General features: G+C 44.5%; 1 protein-coding gene across 2 annotated transcripts in view; it reads right to left on the bottom strand.

Annotated features, from left to right (window-relative positions):
* The window catches only part of TXLNG (taxilin gamma), a 172,324-nt gene that overhangs the window by 46,861 nt on the left and 105,745 nt on the right, over positions 1-19,718 (bottom strand). For both annotated transcript variants that reach the window (XM_085622676.1, XM_085622677.1), the window contains exons 4-6: positions 17,653-17,823; positions 8,298-8,492; positions 1,641-1,760 (exon numbers count right to left, since the gene is read on the bottom strand). In XM_085622676.1, coding sequence (XP_085478802.1) covers positions 1,641-1,760; positions 8,298-8,492; positions 17,653-17,823 — 486 coding nt within the window. The remainder of the gene's footprint in view (positions 1-1,640; positions 1,761-8,297; positions 8,493-17,652; positions 17,824-19,718) is intronic.

The raw sequence follows: 19,718 nt of genomic DNA on the forward strand, positions 1-19,718 counted from the left end.
CATTCTACAAGAGGCAAAGCAGCCACTACAACATGGTTAAAAAATATTCTATTAGCTGAGATTTGTAAGGCGGCCACCTAGTGATCGGTCAACACATTTACAAAGCACTTATGACTTGTTTCTCTCAAGGGCTGACTGGATAGTAGCTCAAGCTACTCCCGAAATTCTATCTGCTTAAGACAAGTATACATTTTTCTTCAGAGAGCCTGGCATTCATTCTTGGTAGCCAAAATTCGCTCTTGGAGGGGTCTGCTTGCTACATTATTCGAACATTTATGACGATCAATGAAGATCCAACGATGCAGAAAAAATGGTTACTTGTAGACCTTGTTCTGCAGCATAGTGATCTTCAATGCAACAAACACGTTTCTCCTCAGCGTTTCTCAGCTATATGGATGAATACAGTTGAACATGGGTTCTTGAACTTTCAGAGCCATCAGAAAGAAGTAGCTGAGAGGAAACAACTGACATAGCACCTTCTGGGATTGGAAACATCTAAGTTTCTACAGGTCAAAGGCAATCTTTGATGCACTACGTCAATATGCCTTATAAAACCTACTTTTACCCTCATTCAACACGCCTTTTGGCAGCACTCTAGGATTTAGATGCAATGTAGCTTTGAAATTGCTACAGGAGTTTACATTTGGGAAAATGTGCTGGCTGAAAGTATTCTGGGGTCTTCGCACACAGCTGGAAATTACTCTTACATTTATGACTTCAATTAAGATCTTTGTGATGCAGAATAAGGCGTACAACAAATATGCAACAATTTCTTACTATCTTTATATTCACTGTTCCCTGAATTTCTTATTTTTCTATATTCACACTGTTGTTTCTCAAAATGCCTTCCTTTCTTCTCACTGTTTTTTCACACTTTCTTAACCTTACCTCATTTATTTCTTTATAATAGCTTGCTGATAAGTGTATTTTTATTTCAAGGAAGCATCTTCCTACAAGCTTCTTAATTTACAGTCGGCACGTTCATGTGGTGTGTGCAGGTGGATCTAGTTAGCACATTTGACCCAAATAAGTACTCTTTCAAAGGCGAGATCCTGTAGCCCCCCCAACTGAGCTTCACAATACAACCTGCTTTGTTCACACGTATGTATTCACTCACAGTCAGGTGTGCTGTCCTACTCAAGTACCACCCTTGAATGAGGGGTGGAGGTTGGCACCCAGCTCGCAATTTCTCCAACACCAGGTTCCCAGTTAACTGTAGCTGTTCACTGCTGCCGGAGTCATCTTTCTTCCCATACGTCCCTCATTCGCCTTCCTTTTCTTGTTGCATTGCCTTACTTTGCTCTTTCTGCCTATGCCCTTGATTTTTTTTCTTTCCTTCATCTTTTACTTTCTTGCCTTCCTTCACCCTTCTTTCTTCTCATCCTTTATTAATTCCCCCCCCTCGTTTTAATTTACCCTACTGAGATTCATAATTTCACTTTCGTTCTCTTGACTCCTTTGACACAACAGGCACCCACCCATCAACTCTGTTAGGCTACACTGTACAGTGTTATTTCTGAGCACTGCCCAGACTTGTGTGCAGGCCTAGTGATAAACTCCTCAACCCCTCCCCGATGGACAGACCGGGAGTTTAACAAGGTCACTGAAGTTAAACAAGTTATGTCTTAAAATGTACTCACAAATTCCCTTTCCCGCTGATGTTTCTCTTCGGCCTCTCTCATCAAATGTGTTGTTTGCTGAAGTTTGGCATCAATCAGCTGCTGCTGCAACTCCTTGTGCTTAAACACTTTGTCAATATGCTATGGGAAGAGCGTACATTAGCATAACTTAGCATTATGAATATTCACATAAATATTCAATTAACATATTTGAAATTTAACATGCAAGACGCTTTCAAGTGCAGAGGTAACCAAATATTTTAAGAATATTTCCTAAATAGATATATGTAAAGAATAAACAGAACACAATTTGAAAAAAAAAACCTATATATTGCAGTACAGCAAGGAGGACTTAAAGTGTACTTGATACGTTGATTGTAACTTTTTTTAAATTTTACTTCCTATGTACTTTACTGTGGTGTGCACAATTATATTTATAGGTCACCACTTAAAAGCAATGCTATTCATCTGGTTTTGCATCATCAATTTCAGCCTAAAGTCCTTATTCATAAAGTGCAAGTCTTTAATTATGCAAATATATATACATACAATTTTTGTTAATCCATAAAATCATACATCATTTCAACTGACAATTTTCTCTGGGAAAAGAAATATCAAACTGTCAGCATGAACGACTTCCATCAATATATAACATTTGATCAGTTTCACAGTACTTGAGTTTCCAACTCTCTCCACCCTACAAAATAATTCCTTCATAGCTCATGCACCCCCAGCACACAAACCCCACTTTGAGAAAGTCAGGTGCCCAAGAAAGTTCAGAAGACTAGTAAATGTGACATAATAAACAAAACTAAGAAAGATGGCCGATTTTATAGAGTAACCCGCGTTAAATTAATCTAGACTGAATCTTCATTGATGTTTAACATGTGGCATGAGAATTACCTAGTACAGTGTTAAATTGCATTTTCTGGCAACAAAACATATGGAATAGTTTCTTACTTGTAATTCTAGTTCTTGCTCAGGGAAAAGCTTCATTGAAATCACCCATGTGCGGAGAACCCAGAGCTCTTCTTTCAAAGTCACTTTTTTTCAGTATCTTTGACTTTCTTTGGAAAGCCCAGGAGATACATGTGTCACAAAAGTAAAGTTTCTGCATCTAAGACAAGCTATACTGCCAATCCCATAAATTTATGTGAAAAGATGGAAACAAATACAGCCTTTAGAAAGCCACTGAATACACGCAAAAGTGACTTTTTAAGACATCCTTCAGATAGGTTTTCGTTTTAAGTAAATGATAGGGAATGATAGGGCAATGTAACTGTATAAACTGTAGCACTGAAAACAATGAGAATAGTATACTGCACCTTTCACGGCACCCTGACCTCCAGTGTCTTAGCATGCCCTCCGGGTGTCTGTTTACCCAGTTACTCAATTGAGGAAGAGAGGAGGGTTGCTTATGATTTGCTCAGAGAGAGAACTAGGATTACAGGTAAGAAACCATTCCTTCTCTCTCAGGGGCCCTCCATTGATGATAATTGAACAGAAAAGCGAGCTCATGCCCCCAAAACCTTCGAGGGAAGTGATAAACAAGGTATGATATTTAAGAAAAGCGACTTCTTAAAGAAACTTGCCCTACTTGGGCATCTGCGCTCTCATCCGAATCAACATAGTAGCCGATTTACCTTTGATGGAATGGGCTTTATGTTAGCCAGGAAAGGCTTTGTTGGCTCTCTGACAACACAGGATTATGCAAGAAACAATCCATCTAGACAGGGATTGTTTAGATGTGGCAAATCCTGTTTGCAATGGACCTTATTTTACAAATATTTGTTTTAATTTTCTCAAAGGTTTAGTCTTATCCAGATAAAAATGCAACACCCTCCTAACATTGAAAGTGTGGAGAAACGTCTCTGCAAGATATGTAGGGTTTTTGGAGAAAGGTAGGTAATAAAATAGTTTGATTGACATGAAAATCCAACACCACTTGAGGGAGGAATTTTGGACGGGTCCTCATCACTACCCTATTACTATGAAATACTGTGTAAGGTTAGTGGGAACATGGGGCCTGTACTTCGCTAATCCATACCAATACCAGCATGCATGTAAATAGGAAACCAGAAGGACAGGAAAGAGCAGATACTAATTAGAAACAGGCTACACATCAAACAATGGCAATGGACATCTGCAGTGTAATATCCGATAAAATCAGCGCACTTCTGAGCATTGCAGCACCCTTCACCAGTTTCAGCTCTGTGTCGGGCAGCCAGAGTGGTCTGCTGCATGACAAATTATAATCGTCAACCATCACTACAGATCTTGCGCAGTTTCCCTCGAGACCTGGATGGTGTTGGAAAGTCAGTCTTGAAGCTGGGCTTACTGGAATTTCAGTTTCCACTGCAAGGCTTGCACGAGCCACCTGACGCAGTTGACAATGATGTACAAGGCTAAGAAGCCTTAGAATTATCCTGACCTGTAAACAGTACCAACCTCATACATCAGTATCATAAATAAATATCCTGGATTTGTTTTTGAAAAAATGCCATGTCCAGGAACACCACAATAAACTGAAGCTTCTAAGAGAAAATGCAACTTTGGCTTGTTTATGGGGGAAACTCAATATTGTCAAAGACTCTCCCATCATCGGGAGGCTGTCCAAGACTGACTGCGGTGAGCCCACCTTCAGTGGCTAGTTGTCGAGCTATGGGAATGCAGGAACTCACAAACTCAGAAGAAGGGCAGTGACCATCGTCATCACTTCCATGAACACTAAAGGGGCACTGGTGAGGCCTAAATGGCGCACAGCAAACTGAAAATGCTCCTGGCCCACCTGGAACAGCAAGTAAAGCCTGTGGGACTGCAGTACGCTTTTATGAAAATGCCCGTACACCATCCAGTTTTCCCAGGTCCCGGGTAGATAGGATCTGAGCCAATGTGAGCATTTTGAATTTGTCCTTCCACAGAAAGGTGTTCATGGGTCGGAGGTCCAAGATGGGCCTTAGCCCCTGTCCTTTTTGGGGATGAGGACATAGCGTGAACAACTCCCGCCTTTCTCCGATTCCAGTACGCACTCTAGGGCAGCCTTGGAAAGCAGTAGGCATACTTCCTGCAGCATTATGTAAAGATGCTCTGCTGAAATCAATCAGGCGTTTGTAGCGCACGACTACTCACCCATGAGGGTCTCAAGGCGCTGTTTGTTCTGACATGAGAGGAGTATTGGGTGGGGAGGTGTTGGAAGGCGGACCCCGAGGAGTCGGTGAGACCACCAAGGGGGGGGCCCTCTCACTGCACGAAGTAGCCGAGCGCTGCCGAGAAGTCTCCTGAGAGATCCTTCTCCTATCCCGTACTAGCACAGTAACACCACCACACCGGACTCAAGGAGGTTGTCTCAAGACAAGCAATTCTTTATCATCAATAAAAGGTTACGAGTTCAATATTTACACGAAGGGATCGAGGGATCCACCAAAAGTCTCAATGTCTCTTTGGAAGGGTAGGGGTAGCGGGACAGTCTTTGGCAGGAATGTGGTACGAGGGTACCTGGGGCCCAGTTCTTATCCTCACGCTGGAGGACCTCCGATCTCGGAGGGGTCGAGCCGCGACGGCGTCAGCAGGGCTCTGGCGTACAGTTCGTGGAGAGCCGCGATTCAATCAGCAGGGCTCTCAAGATGGTTTCTGTTCAGCTCGAGCCGCGACGTCGTCAGCAGGGCTCCGAGGAAGGTTCCAGCGAGGTTGGGCCGCGACAGCGTCTGCAGGGCTCCGATGTTCCAGGTGGTTCAGAAAGGGTTCACAAGAGGGAGCCGCGACGCAGTCAGCAGGGCTCGTGATGGTTCCGGCAAGAGTTCGTCTCCGTAGGGTCAGCCGCGATTCGATCAGCAGGGCTCTCGACTCCGGGATACAACTGCCGAGCTGTGGTGGGGTCGCCCCAGATATAGGTCTGGAGCCCTTTGATGTCCGGACCTATGCGCCCGAGGGGGCGGAGTGGCCGGGTGGAGGGGGCCAGACGCCCAGCAGGAGAGGCGCCAGGCCCATGGGAGTTTGCAGGGTGATCACACCTCGAGAGGGGAGGACAGTTGGGGGTCCCATCGATACTGTCCTCCGCCGGGGCGATGAATGGTTCCTGCGGCACCCCCTGGCCAGTTCGTGGTGCCTCGATGTCGGGGCTTCGCTGGGGTCGAGGCTGGGTTGAGCGGGGTCGCACCGGCTGGGGCACGGTGTGACGTGGATGCCAACAAGATGGCGGAGCCACGAGGAGTATGCGACCACGTGCAGCTCCGGGTGAAGGGCCTTGGTGCAGTCCAGACGGGTGGCCCGTGACCACCGGGGCGGGGAACGGCCACAATCCAGGGGGTTAAGGACCACGCCACGAGGCCAGGTCCAACAGGAGGAGAAAAAAGGTAGGATGCAGCCTGTGTGAACAATCTGCGAGACCCATCCTCAGAGGTGACAGATCGCCAACCCGGGAGGATGTGCTGGATCTTGCCGCCTATTGATTCAGCATGCGCAAACTAAAGCAGTTTGTTGGCCATTGTAGCAGGGAGATGAGGAACTGGAGGACTGATGCCCTATCTAACCCCATGCATTGCCTGCCGGATGTGTATCCACAGCCTCTAAAGGACTGAACCCTCTGCTTCATTACCGGCTGGGAAGGCTGTCAATGCCAGTACACAAGTCCTCTAAAATAGACTCTAAATCTCCAGAACTGGTGCAGAAATTGCTAGGCAGGATTCATGAGCCCCAAAGAGAGCACTGTAAGCTATGTTGTCTTTAAATTGTTTCAAAGTGGAGTCTTCTTTCTCCACAAGGAGGAGACCCATCAAAAGAAAATCCATTAGCGAAGTAGCGAAGACTCAATATCACCGGAAAATTCAGTGGACCTTATCCAGGTATGCGTATCGAGGACAACACTGGTACAGGCTGCCCTTCCAATGCAGAACATATCTAAACCGGCACAGATAACATACGTGGCTGCGTACTGGCTGTCCTGTATAGTCTGAATGAAAGAGACCCTTAGATCCTCCAGGATCATCTACAAGATCTAGCAGGCCATATCCCAAAGGGAATGTGTGTATCAGCCCAACAGACAGACTGTGTTTACAAAGTGATGTGTCAAGCTGTTAGAGGAAAACATACATTTGCCCAAGTCATCAATTCCTTTGGATTCTTTAGGATCACCAGGCGTCTATTTGGGACGTCTGGGCATGTAAGAACATTATGCCAACCAAATAGCAGTGAAGGCATCTGCGAGGGTATCATTAAATGGGAGCAAAGGCTCAAAGGTTGCAGGCCCAGTCTAAAGATATTTTTGTCAAAACATTTGTTTTAGTCTCAATGGAGGGCAGATGTTATTCTAGTACCTCAGGAGCCCTCCAAACCACCATGGCAAATTAGCTACTTTCCTCCATTGATGGCCCATGTGGCGAGCAAGCTTTGTTTCAGCGGAAGTATCAAGTCCATTGCTTTTTTGTAAATCAAGGCATGAGGAAACATCAGTGTGATAGGGGAGCAGGCCATTCTCACCATCATCAATATCCTGGGGTGCACCCTGCTCTAGCACAGGATCAAAATCGGAGCCAAAAAAATAATGAAGTCTCTGCTGATAGCTGTAATCCAGAATAAGTAAAGGGTTAGAATCAAGGTGTGCTTTTGTAATCTCACAGTGATATACCAATCTAACTCGAGCTGTCATCGATTCAGGATCGGACATCAGTGTCAGCACTGGATCATCCCCCAGTGTAGGTGGAGTCAACCATATGGATCTTGGGCCGGAGTGGAAGTCTGTACTGGAGTCGTGACTGGCCGGGTAACAGATCCAGAGGGACTAGACTGCCAGCGGGGGACTCGCCAGCAGTAAACTGACTGGAGGCCCCTGGAGTAGTGGGACCCAAAAGTGCACCAGTGGCATACTCAAAATTAGCACCATGGACTCACTCTTTAAAGAAACTCTGGGTGCACTGAGACCAACTGAGGAATCTGCTCTATTGTCGGTGACCTTGATGGGGTGCTATGGACATCTTGATGCTCTTGCACCTTTTCTTTGGAATCAGAGTGGCAGGATGGTTTCCAGTCCTGCTTCTAGGTTTTATGATTGCACTTAGAAAAACAGAGGGACTTCAAGGAGACAGTGAAGCAGTCAGATAATAGCGTAGTGACTGGGACTGCACTGGGCCCGTGACTGGGAGCAAGATCTGCGCAAAAGCAGCGGTTACTTCTTGGTTTGGCGACATACAACTGCGCCTCCTAGTTTCAAATCACAGTTGAATGTATTTGTCACACTTATTTCGAGCCATGTCCCAAGCCCATTCAATTTTTGGAATTGTTGAGAAAAAAAACAACAAAGTCTGGAGCTGAACTACAGATCCATGTCAGAAAGCGAAGAAAGAAAGGAACAGACATCAGCTGAGCTTCATCACTGCTGGGGCATTAAGGAGCCAAAGTGGAGCTGTAGGATGCCACCTAGTGGCACGAAGAAGCACTGCTACAAAATTTGTCGGATCCAGTCTGGTTGCTAGGGGATAGTCTTAGATGAAGAACCTGCAGCTAGAAGTATGAATCCGAAAAATGTTTTGTTCTACAAAGTGCTCAATGATGAACAAGGACTGTACGCAAGCAAGGTTTGAGGACTTCTGAAACCATTTCAGCCATATGTCTCTTCCAATTAAACTGTACCTGTTCTCATTAGTATGCAAATTAATTTACATGAGATTATTGTATAGGTCTTACCTCTTCACGCAAAGAATACTGCTCAATCAATTTTTTTAGCTTTTCACCCAACTCAATGTTTTCTTGACGCAGTTTAGCGTTGTATACATCGTGCTGCTCCATTTGAGTTTTTATCTCATTTAAGGTCATCTGGAAATGTGCGCTAGCCTCTTTTCGACGCTCTTCATCATCACGTGCTTGCTGTAGATTTTCTTCCTTTGAAATAAAAGCAATTAAGAGTTATGCAATTCATGGTAACAGCAACACAAAATGGCACTTTAATTTACACTGAACATTCATTAAGTTATTGTTACCTTGAAAAACTGTTCCCAATAACAATTAGCTTCATTAAACTTACAAGGTCTAAAAGGCTTTTGTTTTCGTGCAGTATGGGATGCATGAAAAGATTTTCGAAGAAACTATTCTGTGAATTTTTTATTTTTGTAAACCTTAATAATGGCAAATTATTTTAAAGGAACCTCTCTTAAAATAAACACACACACACACAAAAAAAAAAAAAGCTTACTGGAAAATGTAAAAAGCATTTAAAAGCAGATGCAAATCAACTGCTGACCATGCACTATATACATACCTACTAAATTATGAAAGGAAACTATCTACAGGAAAAAAGCCTAACATTTAGCAAAATACTGCACTGGGGCTTGTGTGCCGAAAGTTTCTAATATCAGTACAACGCCGAGCTCCTGACTGAATCATTTCAGATGTACAGACTGGGTTTCCTCCACATGGGACTGGTATCCAGAGGCCCAGGTAAGTAGTCTAGATAATGTTATGAGTTTCTACCTTATAAAGTACCAGTAACCAAACTGCAGATGTGGTCCACACTTTTTACTGTCCTTTTAACATTGGTTAAGTGTTTGTATATCATAATCAAATCAATTTATTTCAGACTTACCGTAACACATATATAAAAATGTACTCCAGCAAAGTATGCATCATAAAAATAAACTAAAGAAAACATTTAGCAATCCTGTAAACAGAGCTTCTTATTTTCCTTTGTTGGCAAACTTGTTCAATGTAAAGCCCATCATTGAATCCTATAAATAAAGGTTAAAATAAAAATAAGATGGAACAATGGGGGCCTGTACAAAAAGCCTAAAGGACAGCTTTCATATTCGAAACAGAGCACACATCCTTGATTTACAGAGTTACATAATGCACACAGTAAATTTGGCAATTCAATGCCCAGTCACAGATTTGGTTGAATTGTCCAGTTAGCCACACGTCTCACCACGCAGACTTAGTCAGATTTAACTTTTGCCCTCCCAATGTTATGCATTATCAGGGCATCGTCGTATTATTTACTTGCACAAAATATGTTATTCGGATCATGCTTTCAAAAAGCACACTGGTCAATACCATTACATCCGGTGCAGCCTGCATGGGCAATTGCAGAACTCCGCTGTTCTGCAGATTAATAGTGCTACTCATTTCATTTCTCTTTAGAGCATGGCCAGCTATAGGTATTTACTCTTCGTGGCTGAATGTAGGATTCTGAACAGGCTTGCAGGCTCTAGCCATTGAATGATGTAAGGTATGTATCAGAGATTTTGCGGGGGGATTGGTGGTGGAGATGAAGGTGCCTAAATTGTAGCCAAGGGACTCAAGAGAATGGGCATGAGCAGCCTCTTCCAGCGTCTGACTTGCCAAGCATGGACCAAGTGCATCCTGTACTTCAGGAATGAGGACTACTTTTAGTGCTATATACACTAGTATTTGAAGTCCCCTGGTGTGTGCTCACCTCATCTGCTGCTTGAGTGTGTCTGTTGTTCCACTGTGGGAATGAGACTACTTTTAATCTTGCTGCAGTGATGATGGTGGGTGAGTCATGAAAGCACTGGGAACCCTCCGAATGCAAGTCTTCGGATGTGTCCTTGCCTTTTTCGCTGCAAGGAGCATAACGGAAGGGCTCAATGCAATTCTCCATTGTAGCTGGCTTGCCCAAGATACTATTGTAGAATAACTATGGTGGTGTCCATGAACCACAGCAACATGAATCTCAGGGTAACTACAGTGTGGTTCCTTGGAGGGTGTAATGCTCACTACAAAAATCAAATCTCACACCCGAGGCTTTTTTTTTTATACAAACACACAAAAAATTGGCTCCTTCAGGCAATTTAGACACTCCACTCAGTATCAAAGTTCTATAAATTCGTAAACAATTCTCTGTTTTCCTTGACCCTGTCAAGTAAATGGAAGGAGTTATTGGTTATAAGATATCAATAATGTGTCCCAGCTATCCGATTTGACACACATGGGCCGTTGCTGGAAATCCGTACCTTTTTTAATAATTTTTCACAGAAACCAGACCGGTGACACTTGTATGTTAAAGAATGTCAAGGCTCCTAAAAGAGTCCTGTGTAATATGAATTTTGTTTTATTAAATTATTTTTTAACATTGGATTTATTTGTTCCACAAGGTCTTGAGTTACTTACATGTTGACATTCCACAAAGAGGGCAAGACCGTTCATCACTAATAGGAATTATTCTTTTTTTGGGACTTGTGGGTTTTCAAATGTTTGGATCCCAATCTTTTTTAGTATATATTTTAACTCCTGAAGAGTTACTAATAAAAGTATAATAAAACCAATAGAAGAGTGTGCTTTATTTCAGCAATTTTTCATTTCTTCTGACAATTCTTTTTTTTTTTTTTATTTACAGTATTTTTGTTCCTGTAGTTTTTATCACGCTATACCTCTTACTCCAGCATGTTCTTCAAATAGATAATTTGACTTCTGCATATAGTTGCTGCAATTTTCAGATATGATAATAGCAAGGCAAGACTGGTGTAAATGAAGTCAAAATGGAGGGAGCACCTGCATTTTATATCTGGCAGTTGGATGTAGGCCTCTCCAAATTAAAGAGAGTAACAGTTGCAGAGACATGTTTACCATGGGACTCTAAATAGCTTCTTACAGCACAGAAATGCAGGCAGAGCAAAGGCTGCACCAACAACATCTTGTGAAACCGAAATCATAATTTGTACTAGGGCCCACTGAGGAGCTCAAAATGGCTGGTTCACACTATGAAGACTACGTCGATTCTCAGATATCACAAGTGAACAGGGAAGGGAAGCCGTTTTAAGGTGTTGGACACTGGTAATTAAGAGTTCCCCAGCTACATGATGGCTAAACTGAAACCCAAGTTGTTTGGTATCAAATGTCTCGCTTCAATAAACCCACACTGATTCCAGTGATAGATTTATAAATAAATGTACCCAGAGGGCACCTTAGAGGTGCCCCCTGAAAACCTACTGACTACTACTGTAATGGCATACTGGTGCAGCCCAGCCTGCCAGCATAGACATGTTTCTGACACCCTGCAGGTGAGAGCCCACACTCTGAGGGCAAAAACAATGCCTGCTCCGGCCAGAGGTGCTGGCATCTCCTTCAAGCAGGATGGGTAAGTAATCAGCATATCAAGGCAGGAGGGTTCAAAGGCCTTGGACATCTTTTATATCCTACCCCAGCTTCCCCCAGACTTGGGAGATGCCACCCTCTGCCCTGCAGCCATTTGGCACTAGGACAGGTGGGAAAAGTAGCTAGTCAGGAGGCGTGTCCCCTGTCAGGCTAGTTACACCCCTCAGGTGGGCTGCCTGATGTGAACACGAAAAGGAGAAATCTACAATCGTAATTTTTGGTGGAATTAGGCTCGCTGGGTCAGGGTTACGCATACTTCCCACAGGAAGTCATAAAAAAGGGTGTAGTCACCCTAAAGGTATTTAGGCCATTGGCTGCTACCCGTCACTCCCCTTAACACCCCTAATTTGAATGTTTAGGGGCACCACTGATGCCAGGAATTCAGATTTCTACAGATCAAGAGGTCAAGAAATAGATGTGAAAAACCAAGAACTGAAGTCTGCTGTGGACTTTTGGCACTAAACCTTGCCTGCCTGCACCAGTCTCAACAATCGCAATCGTCCTGCAGCTGAGCAACTACCAAGAACCCCGGTAGACTGCCAGCCCATCGTAAATTGCCAGCAAATCTCTTGGAGTAGAGGAGCTACTCCCCTGCAGTCCACAGGCACCAAAGAAGTAGAGTTCAGTTTCGCCAAAGACAAGCCCACCTACGCCTTTCCGTACTCCAACCGCAGTCAGTCACAGTCATACTGCCAGTGGAAATCTCTCCCACCACGCTAAAATAAACTTCTACAAATCGGTCCCCTACTGCCTTCTGCCGCTATAGGTAATCTAGTATGCACACCTAAAAGCAATTCCAGTGGTGATGGACCTTCTAGTTCCCTGAAATGTGGTCTGGTAAACGCCAGATCCTTGACAAGGCATGCAGAGGAAATCAATCTGCTGCTTGACTCTAGCCTGTATGATGTTATTTTTCCTCATTGAGACCTGGACCACTCCTAAATCAGCAGTTGAACTTGACAGAGCTGGTCCTTACGGATTTAAGGCATTTCACAAACCTCTGCCTAATAGGAAAGGTGGTTGTACAGGCATTTTATATAAGGATAAATTGAACTTCTCCACCATCCCTATCAACGGGGTTGTAGGAATCAAATCGCTAGGTTTCCTCCTTAAGGAGTTGAAGGGCAATGCATGTGTCAGGGCCCCTCTGTTACAGGCCCCAGGATCCCAGACCTCACTTCTTTCGTCCTTTCTCGACATTAAATCTAATACGGTCCTGGCCCACTCTAACTTTATGTTAGGAGATTTTAATCTCTAGGCTGAGGGGGACCTATGTCCGGCCTATAAGGTTCTGAAGAGCTCCCGCGAAACTATTAAACTCCACCAACAGGTGCAAGGCCACACCCACCTAGGTGGTCATACTCTGGATCTTATCTTCTTCCCAGAAGGATTGGTACTAGTAGAGGAGATTACTCCCCTCTGCTGGACAGACCACTCACTTATCACCTTTTACCTACATACCGGTAGTGCGGACTGCCTAAAGAGTGCCGCAACTACCATAAAGAAAAGTAGGGCTTGGCACAAACTTGTTAGTTAGTTGAATAACATACAGTTGTGCCACCACATTTGTTTATTCTTCATCCCTATGTAACCCACAATCTATTTTATTATTTGTCATGATTTTTTACTATGTATATAATAAATTTGTTTTTAACTGTGAATGTACCAAAAACTTATAATTAAAAAAGAACTACAATTTTCATTTTTCGTCTCACTGCTTAAACTGTTCTGACTACTAGATAGAAAAGACTTACAGCTGCTACTTACAAGAATTGCCTAGGTTGTTATTTTTCAAACAAACTTATTAGTTGTCATTCAGGGCCCGCCTTAGACTTCTCAAAGGCCTTTAAGTCCTCTAACTCTATAGAGAACAATTGTCAAATCTTTGAGAGCAAAATGGCAGCTGTACTGGATAAACAGATTCCCTTTATGGTCAAAAACCTTGCACCTTCATGGTACGTCAAAATAGCTGTCATGTGATGCACTTCCTTTTTGTGTTAATAAAAAGAATTATAAAAAAAAAAACACTTGCACACGCCTATTTGCCACTAGGCTAAATTAATCTGTAGGCAGCTTGAAAGAAAATGGCGGGGTAGATTGCTTTAAATGACTATAAAAACAGTCAGGAAAGCAAAAGCCGATTATTGCTGCAGTTGCCTCAAATAATGCAAGAAAAGATCTTTGACACTTTTTGTGACCTTTTAAATCCATCCTGTCTGGGGCAAGACATAACACAAGATGCTGTGCGATGAATTAGCAGTCTTCTTTGAGGATAAGATTAGGATGATCTTAAAAGCTTAACAGCTCTCAGGAGTCGGAGATGCCTCCTTTGAATGGAATTACGGACGATTGACACCTTTTCACCCAACAATGCCATTCCCGAATCTCAGACTCTGGAACTAAAAGTTACAGCCTCATGAAATAGCTAGGTTGGACAGTTTTGATTTAATATCCAAGGAAGGCTTTCACACTCTGTACACATCCATCAGGTCCAGAACTTCCTTGGACCCTCTTCCTCCCAATCAATGGAACAAAATGGGAGGACGGGTTACTGCCTCCACTGTTACAACTTTGTAACCAGTCCCTTGAATCAGGTGTGGTTCCCGCATGCTGGAAAAAGGCTACAGTCAAGCCACTGATGAAAAGCTTCAGCCGACCCTACAATCTTAACTAATTACAGGCCAATTGCCCTCCTCCCATTCCCAATAAAGATCTTAGAATGATACGTCAGTAAAATCCATTCCTATAATTTGGAGGACCACTTACTGTTAGAGGATGAGCAATTTGACCTTAGGCCAGGCCACGGCACAGACTGCCTATCTATGTGCTACTGATGAAATTCGTAGGATGGTGGACAATGACCAGCTAGTGTTGCTAGTCCTCATCGACCTGTCGGCGGCCTTTGACATAGTGAACCACCACACCCTGCTTACTAGATTATCCCTGGAAGGTGTTGGTGGTCTTGTGTAAAAATGACTGAAGTCACACCTACAAGACCGCTGCCAAGCCGTGGCTTTATCTCCCTTCTGCTCTAGTTTCAGTAATATTCAACATGTAGTCCCACAGGGCTCTTCAATCAAATCTTGTTTAATGTCTATAACAAGCCACTGATCTCAACTTATCAAAACCTAGAAGATCACTGTAATCAACTATGCAGACAATACTCCGCTGATCCGGTCACTCAAGAACAAATCAGTCTGATACTACTGAAGAACCACTACTAACAACTTTAAGGCTTGTGTAACGGACATTTCAAATTGGAGGAGTGCAGATTTGCTGAAACTAAATGGAAGTAAAACAGAGCTCCTCTGCTGCTCAACCAGTATGGTTCCGGTGCCTCTGCCCTCCAATCTTTGGCCTTTCCCCACGTGGACTCGGTTTTTCAGAGAAGATTCGGAATCTCCGCGTTATTCTAGACTACCATCTTTCTCTTGAAAAGCACGTCAATGGGGGTAGCAGGGGTTTGCTTTGCTCTCCTTCGAAGTCTTAATAAGCTTTTTCCAATGCTACCAGTCCAAGCCAAATCTCTAATTGTCGGTGTGTAGTGCTTTGCAGATTGGATTACTGTAATGCCTTCCTCCTGGGAGCACCTTACTATCGGATTAAGAAACTGCACAGAGTTCAGGTTGCTACAACCAAACTGACTCTTAACAGACCTCGGGGATCCTTTGCCTTTAGTCCCCCCAGGGACCTTCATTGGTTACCCATCGAACAGAGAATCCTCTTCAAATTGTTTGGTATTCTTTTTAAAGCCCATCAGAGTAAGGGCCCAAAGCCGCTGCAGACCAGACTGAGGAAATACTCCCCAGGAAGACAGCTACATTCAGCCACAGCAAACCTTGCCCAAGAACACAGATTCTGCAGGGTGCATTAAGGGGGATGAGCCTTCTCAATGAAAGCTGCTCAGGACTGGAATAAGCTCCAGCCCACTTAAGATCTCAGGCTGACATGCTAAAGTTTAGTAAAGCCCTTAAGAACTGGCTTTTCCCATAATAATAATGATCCGATGACCATTATCTCCCCCCTTTTTCTCTGCCCCCTACCAGGACTTCAGTGACCCTAGCGCCATGATACCAGTCAGGTCACAGTGCACTCTACAAACACCATACATACAGCTTACAGAGTTGCTGCTCCCTGGCCAGCCTGACGTAGCAGCCCCCCCAGAAAAAGGTACCTGTGCTCCTAAAGGTCAGATCTGTCCTCCCCACCAAGTGAGAGGATACCACGACCAACTGGTGCTGCAAAGGACAAATACCAGGGGTACCAGACCTCTTGTAGCAGTCAGGGTCTGTTAAAGTCTAGTCGGGACTCTAACATCACCAAGACTGAGCAGCCGTCGAGGGACATCAACACTGCAGAGACCCAATTCCAGAGTGACCTAGCAGTCCTGATTTCTGCACCATCAACCGGCGAGACCGACAACCGCAAGGACCAAGGTCCTACAGAGACCAGCCGACCTATCCACTCTGCACCAGAGTGCTCCAGCACCGACAAACCAGCTGTGATTCCTTGTTCCCAAGACCCTTGTGACCTGACCAGCCCCCTGCTCCCCCATTGGGAGCTCCTGGACTGGTCTCCAAGTCCCCCTCTGAAGCCGGTTTCTAGGTGGACCCCCTTTCTTTCCACCGGTGTAACACAGAAAGCTACCAACCCGACCTGCACATCTGCACCCAGAAGCCCCAGGGCAGGTAACGAGTAAGTGCTGGTGGTACTTTCGACCTTGGCCTCCTATGACCCTAAGTCCAGACGGAGACACCCAGAAACTGACATTAAATGCATGTATGTAATAGATGCCTTTTCGCCCGTAGGAAAGCATTGCTGAGTAAATACACATTTAACTGAACTATTTACTTACCTGTGAAATTTAATATTTAAAAAGGTACTTATTTGAAAATGAAGTTCTTGGCATTGAAATTTATATAAAAATACGACTTATTTTCCTAAATTGGTCTTTGATTTATTCTTGAGTGTGTGTATCGTGTATTGCCTCTCTGTGTGTACAACAAATGCTTAGCACTACCCTCCGATAAAGCCTAAACTGCACTAACACAAAAGAAAGCATTTAGGGTTATCATTTTTGCCTCTGTAAACTAATAAGGGGTGCCTGGACTCTTTACACAGTGTACCTCGTTTTCGTCCACTATATAAAACACCAGTTTTCCACGCTAGTCTATTATAATTATATGCAATGATTATATTTGTTTTAATTGAAAAAGGTTATTGCACACATACGGCTGCCATGCTTTCATTGGAGCATTCCCTCCCATCTTTTTACTTTTATGGCATATGCTTGCACCCAGACTTACTGGCTTTGCCAAGGCTTGTTATATAATACTTTAATTAGTAAAAAGATTTATTGGCCAATTGCTTCATAGATAAACACACACACTGTGTAGGTACTATAGAATATTCACCTCTATTTTCAAACAAAACGTTAAAATCACAATTCTGTGAGCGATTTGTGCCTCAATGCAAGCATTTTCATCTCAATCTGTCAAAGTCCAGCACAGGGTTTAACGTTTCTTAAATGGAAACCCTGTTGACTTGCATTGGAAGTCCATTTTTGCATTAAAAAAAAACTCGAAAATTATTTATGCCCAAAATACAGTTTTTTGTGTTAATCGGAGAGCAAACAAGAGCACTTTCGAAAGTCTTTACATTAATACAACTAATTTAGCGATTTTGTGCATGCAACAGTGAGCATTTTGGGTACAGGGGTGCATAAGTAGCTCACATAATGCAAAATATTTGTATGCGTTAAGCAAAAGAGAACCCGTAGAAAAACAAAAAGCCATAAACTTAGATTCAATTGGCTAGCACTGTTGCTTCAACTAACAATATTGGAATGAGCATGGCTAGGCGAAATGGAGTAATTATTGCAAATAAAACAGTTAATATGTAAATGCAAAGACTGCGTCAATGCCAAGACACTGACCTTCAATGTTTTGTTGTGACGTTGGAGCTCTCGGCACAGGGATTCCAGTTTGCTTCGTGCTAGAATAGCTTTGCTGTTTTCACTCTGCAGGTGCACTTTTTCTTTCATAATTTGGGCTTGTTTCTTCTGCAGTATTTTCATCTGCTTCTGCACGTTTCTGCTTTCCTCCAGCTGAAGTTTGAAGAATAAAGTCACAACAATCACTTCCCCATTGAGCAAAGCAAGTTATTTCCTGCAGAGTCACGTAAAGTGGCACCTTATACTACCAGTGAATAAGAGGATATTGTTATTTACTTAAAGATATGAGACAATCATCAAATATAGATTACGTCATTGGTGATCGGTTTTACAAAGGTGCACAACTGATTATGGCCAAAGTAGAAGCTTAAGGTAGTTTTACCCCACTCCTGGGAAGATGCCCTTGTGACGTTAATAGCCTACACAGTTATGATTTTTCCCCAACTGCCATATCTGTATTCTGAATGGAGGATAAGCAATTTGACTAAAAATATTAAATGATTCCGGTGCTGGGATGAGGCTTAAGGGGTATTCTGTAAGAGGTAGGACTGCCTGTCAAGTGGCGATAACCCCAATGTCCACTAGGTAACTATAGTTTTGGAAAAATCAGGCAGTGCCCAAGGAAAATTTGTGGCGTTCCAGGAATACATGTCCGATGAAATCCTTAGCACTTTTGAATGATTTTATTTAGAAACATCAGGGTGAGAGCCTGATTTGGCAGCGACAGCAGACACGTGTTTCACCCCTACTGAATTCAGATTTGGACGGATCCATAGTGAAATATGTGGATTTATTTCCATGAATGAATCAATGAATGAATGAAATAATGGTTGTTAGACCCGGCCTCGTAGCATGGCTCTTCCTGTCCTCGCACTACCTAACCTGGTACCAGGGACCCCAAGCACACGGCCCAGCCGATCCTTCCCACCAGAACACACACACGCAGCCCGGGCCTCCCCGTCCATGGCCTCTCTCCTTTCGGCCACCCCGGGCACGCGTGCCCACTTCGTGCACCAAGATGGCCGCCCGGCCCCAGCACAACCCGGGCCTAGAGGCGCCACTCCGGCTGGAGGACATCACGCTTCCAGGGGATGAGAGAGGGAGGAGCAGTTTCTATCGCACCTCTGAACTCCCCTGGGACGATGGGTTTCGATCGGCCCTCCGGCCTCCCTGAGGGCTGGCTCCACGCCTGCTGGGTGTCTGGGACTCCTCCCGACCCGGCCCTGAAAGGATCAAAAGACAATAGCAGGAAACCTCGACAAGCGACCCCCAGGTGACAAGACCCCTGCCTGCACAGACTCCGGACATCAAAGAGGGGTCGACCTATAACAAGGGGTGCTCTGGGACTGTCCGGCAGATTCACCTTGGAACATCTGAGCCCTGCTGAGTGACTCGCGGCTCCCCGAAGAACGTAAGACCTCCGAACCTATGCTTGAGCCCTGCTGAGTGACTCGCGGCTCCCTGAAGATCGTAAGACCTCCGAACTTGTGCTTGAGCCCTGCTGAGTGACTCGCGGCTCCCCGAAGAACGTAAGACCTCCGAACTTGTGCTTGAGCCCTGCTGAGTGACTCGCGGCTCCCTGAAGATCGTAAGACCTCCGAACTGGTGCTTGAGCCTGCTGAGTGACTCGCGGCTCCCCCTGACTCTCTTTGGTCCCGCCAGACCCCACGACGACAAGCGTATCCCCCAGCTCGAGGATTGTGAGCTGTGCGCCGGGTACGCTCCTGCATTTGATCCGATCCCCCCAAAGACTGTCCCCGCTACCTCCTACCCCCGCCAAGACTCTGTGAGCCCACGCTCTGCTTGTAAATATCTGCCTTGCTGATCATAAAGATCCTACCACTTCGATTTGATAAAGCTGGAATCCTAAGAACCCTCGGTGTGGTGTCTCTTTGTCGTGTGGTGCCAAGTGTACGATCCTAGGTACGAGATTCCTCCCCTGCGGAATCTCCCGCCAGTGCCCGGCTACGATACCTTGAGGGTGGGTCTCAGGACAGTCAGGGCCCCCTCCGGGCTCCCCTGAGGTCGCCTTCTAACATTGGTGGCAA

This window comes from Triturus cristatus, chromosome 8 (genome assembly GCF_964204655.1).
Source record: "Triturus cristatus chromosome 8, aTriCri1.1, whole genome shotgun sequence".
NCBI classification, from domain to species: domain Eukaryota; kingdom Metazoa; phylum Chordata; class Amphibia; order Caudata; family Salamandridae; genus Triturus; species Triturus cristatus.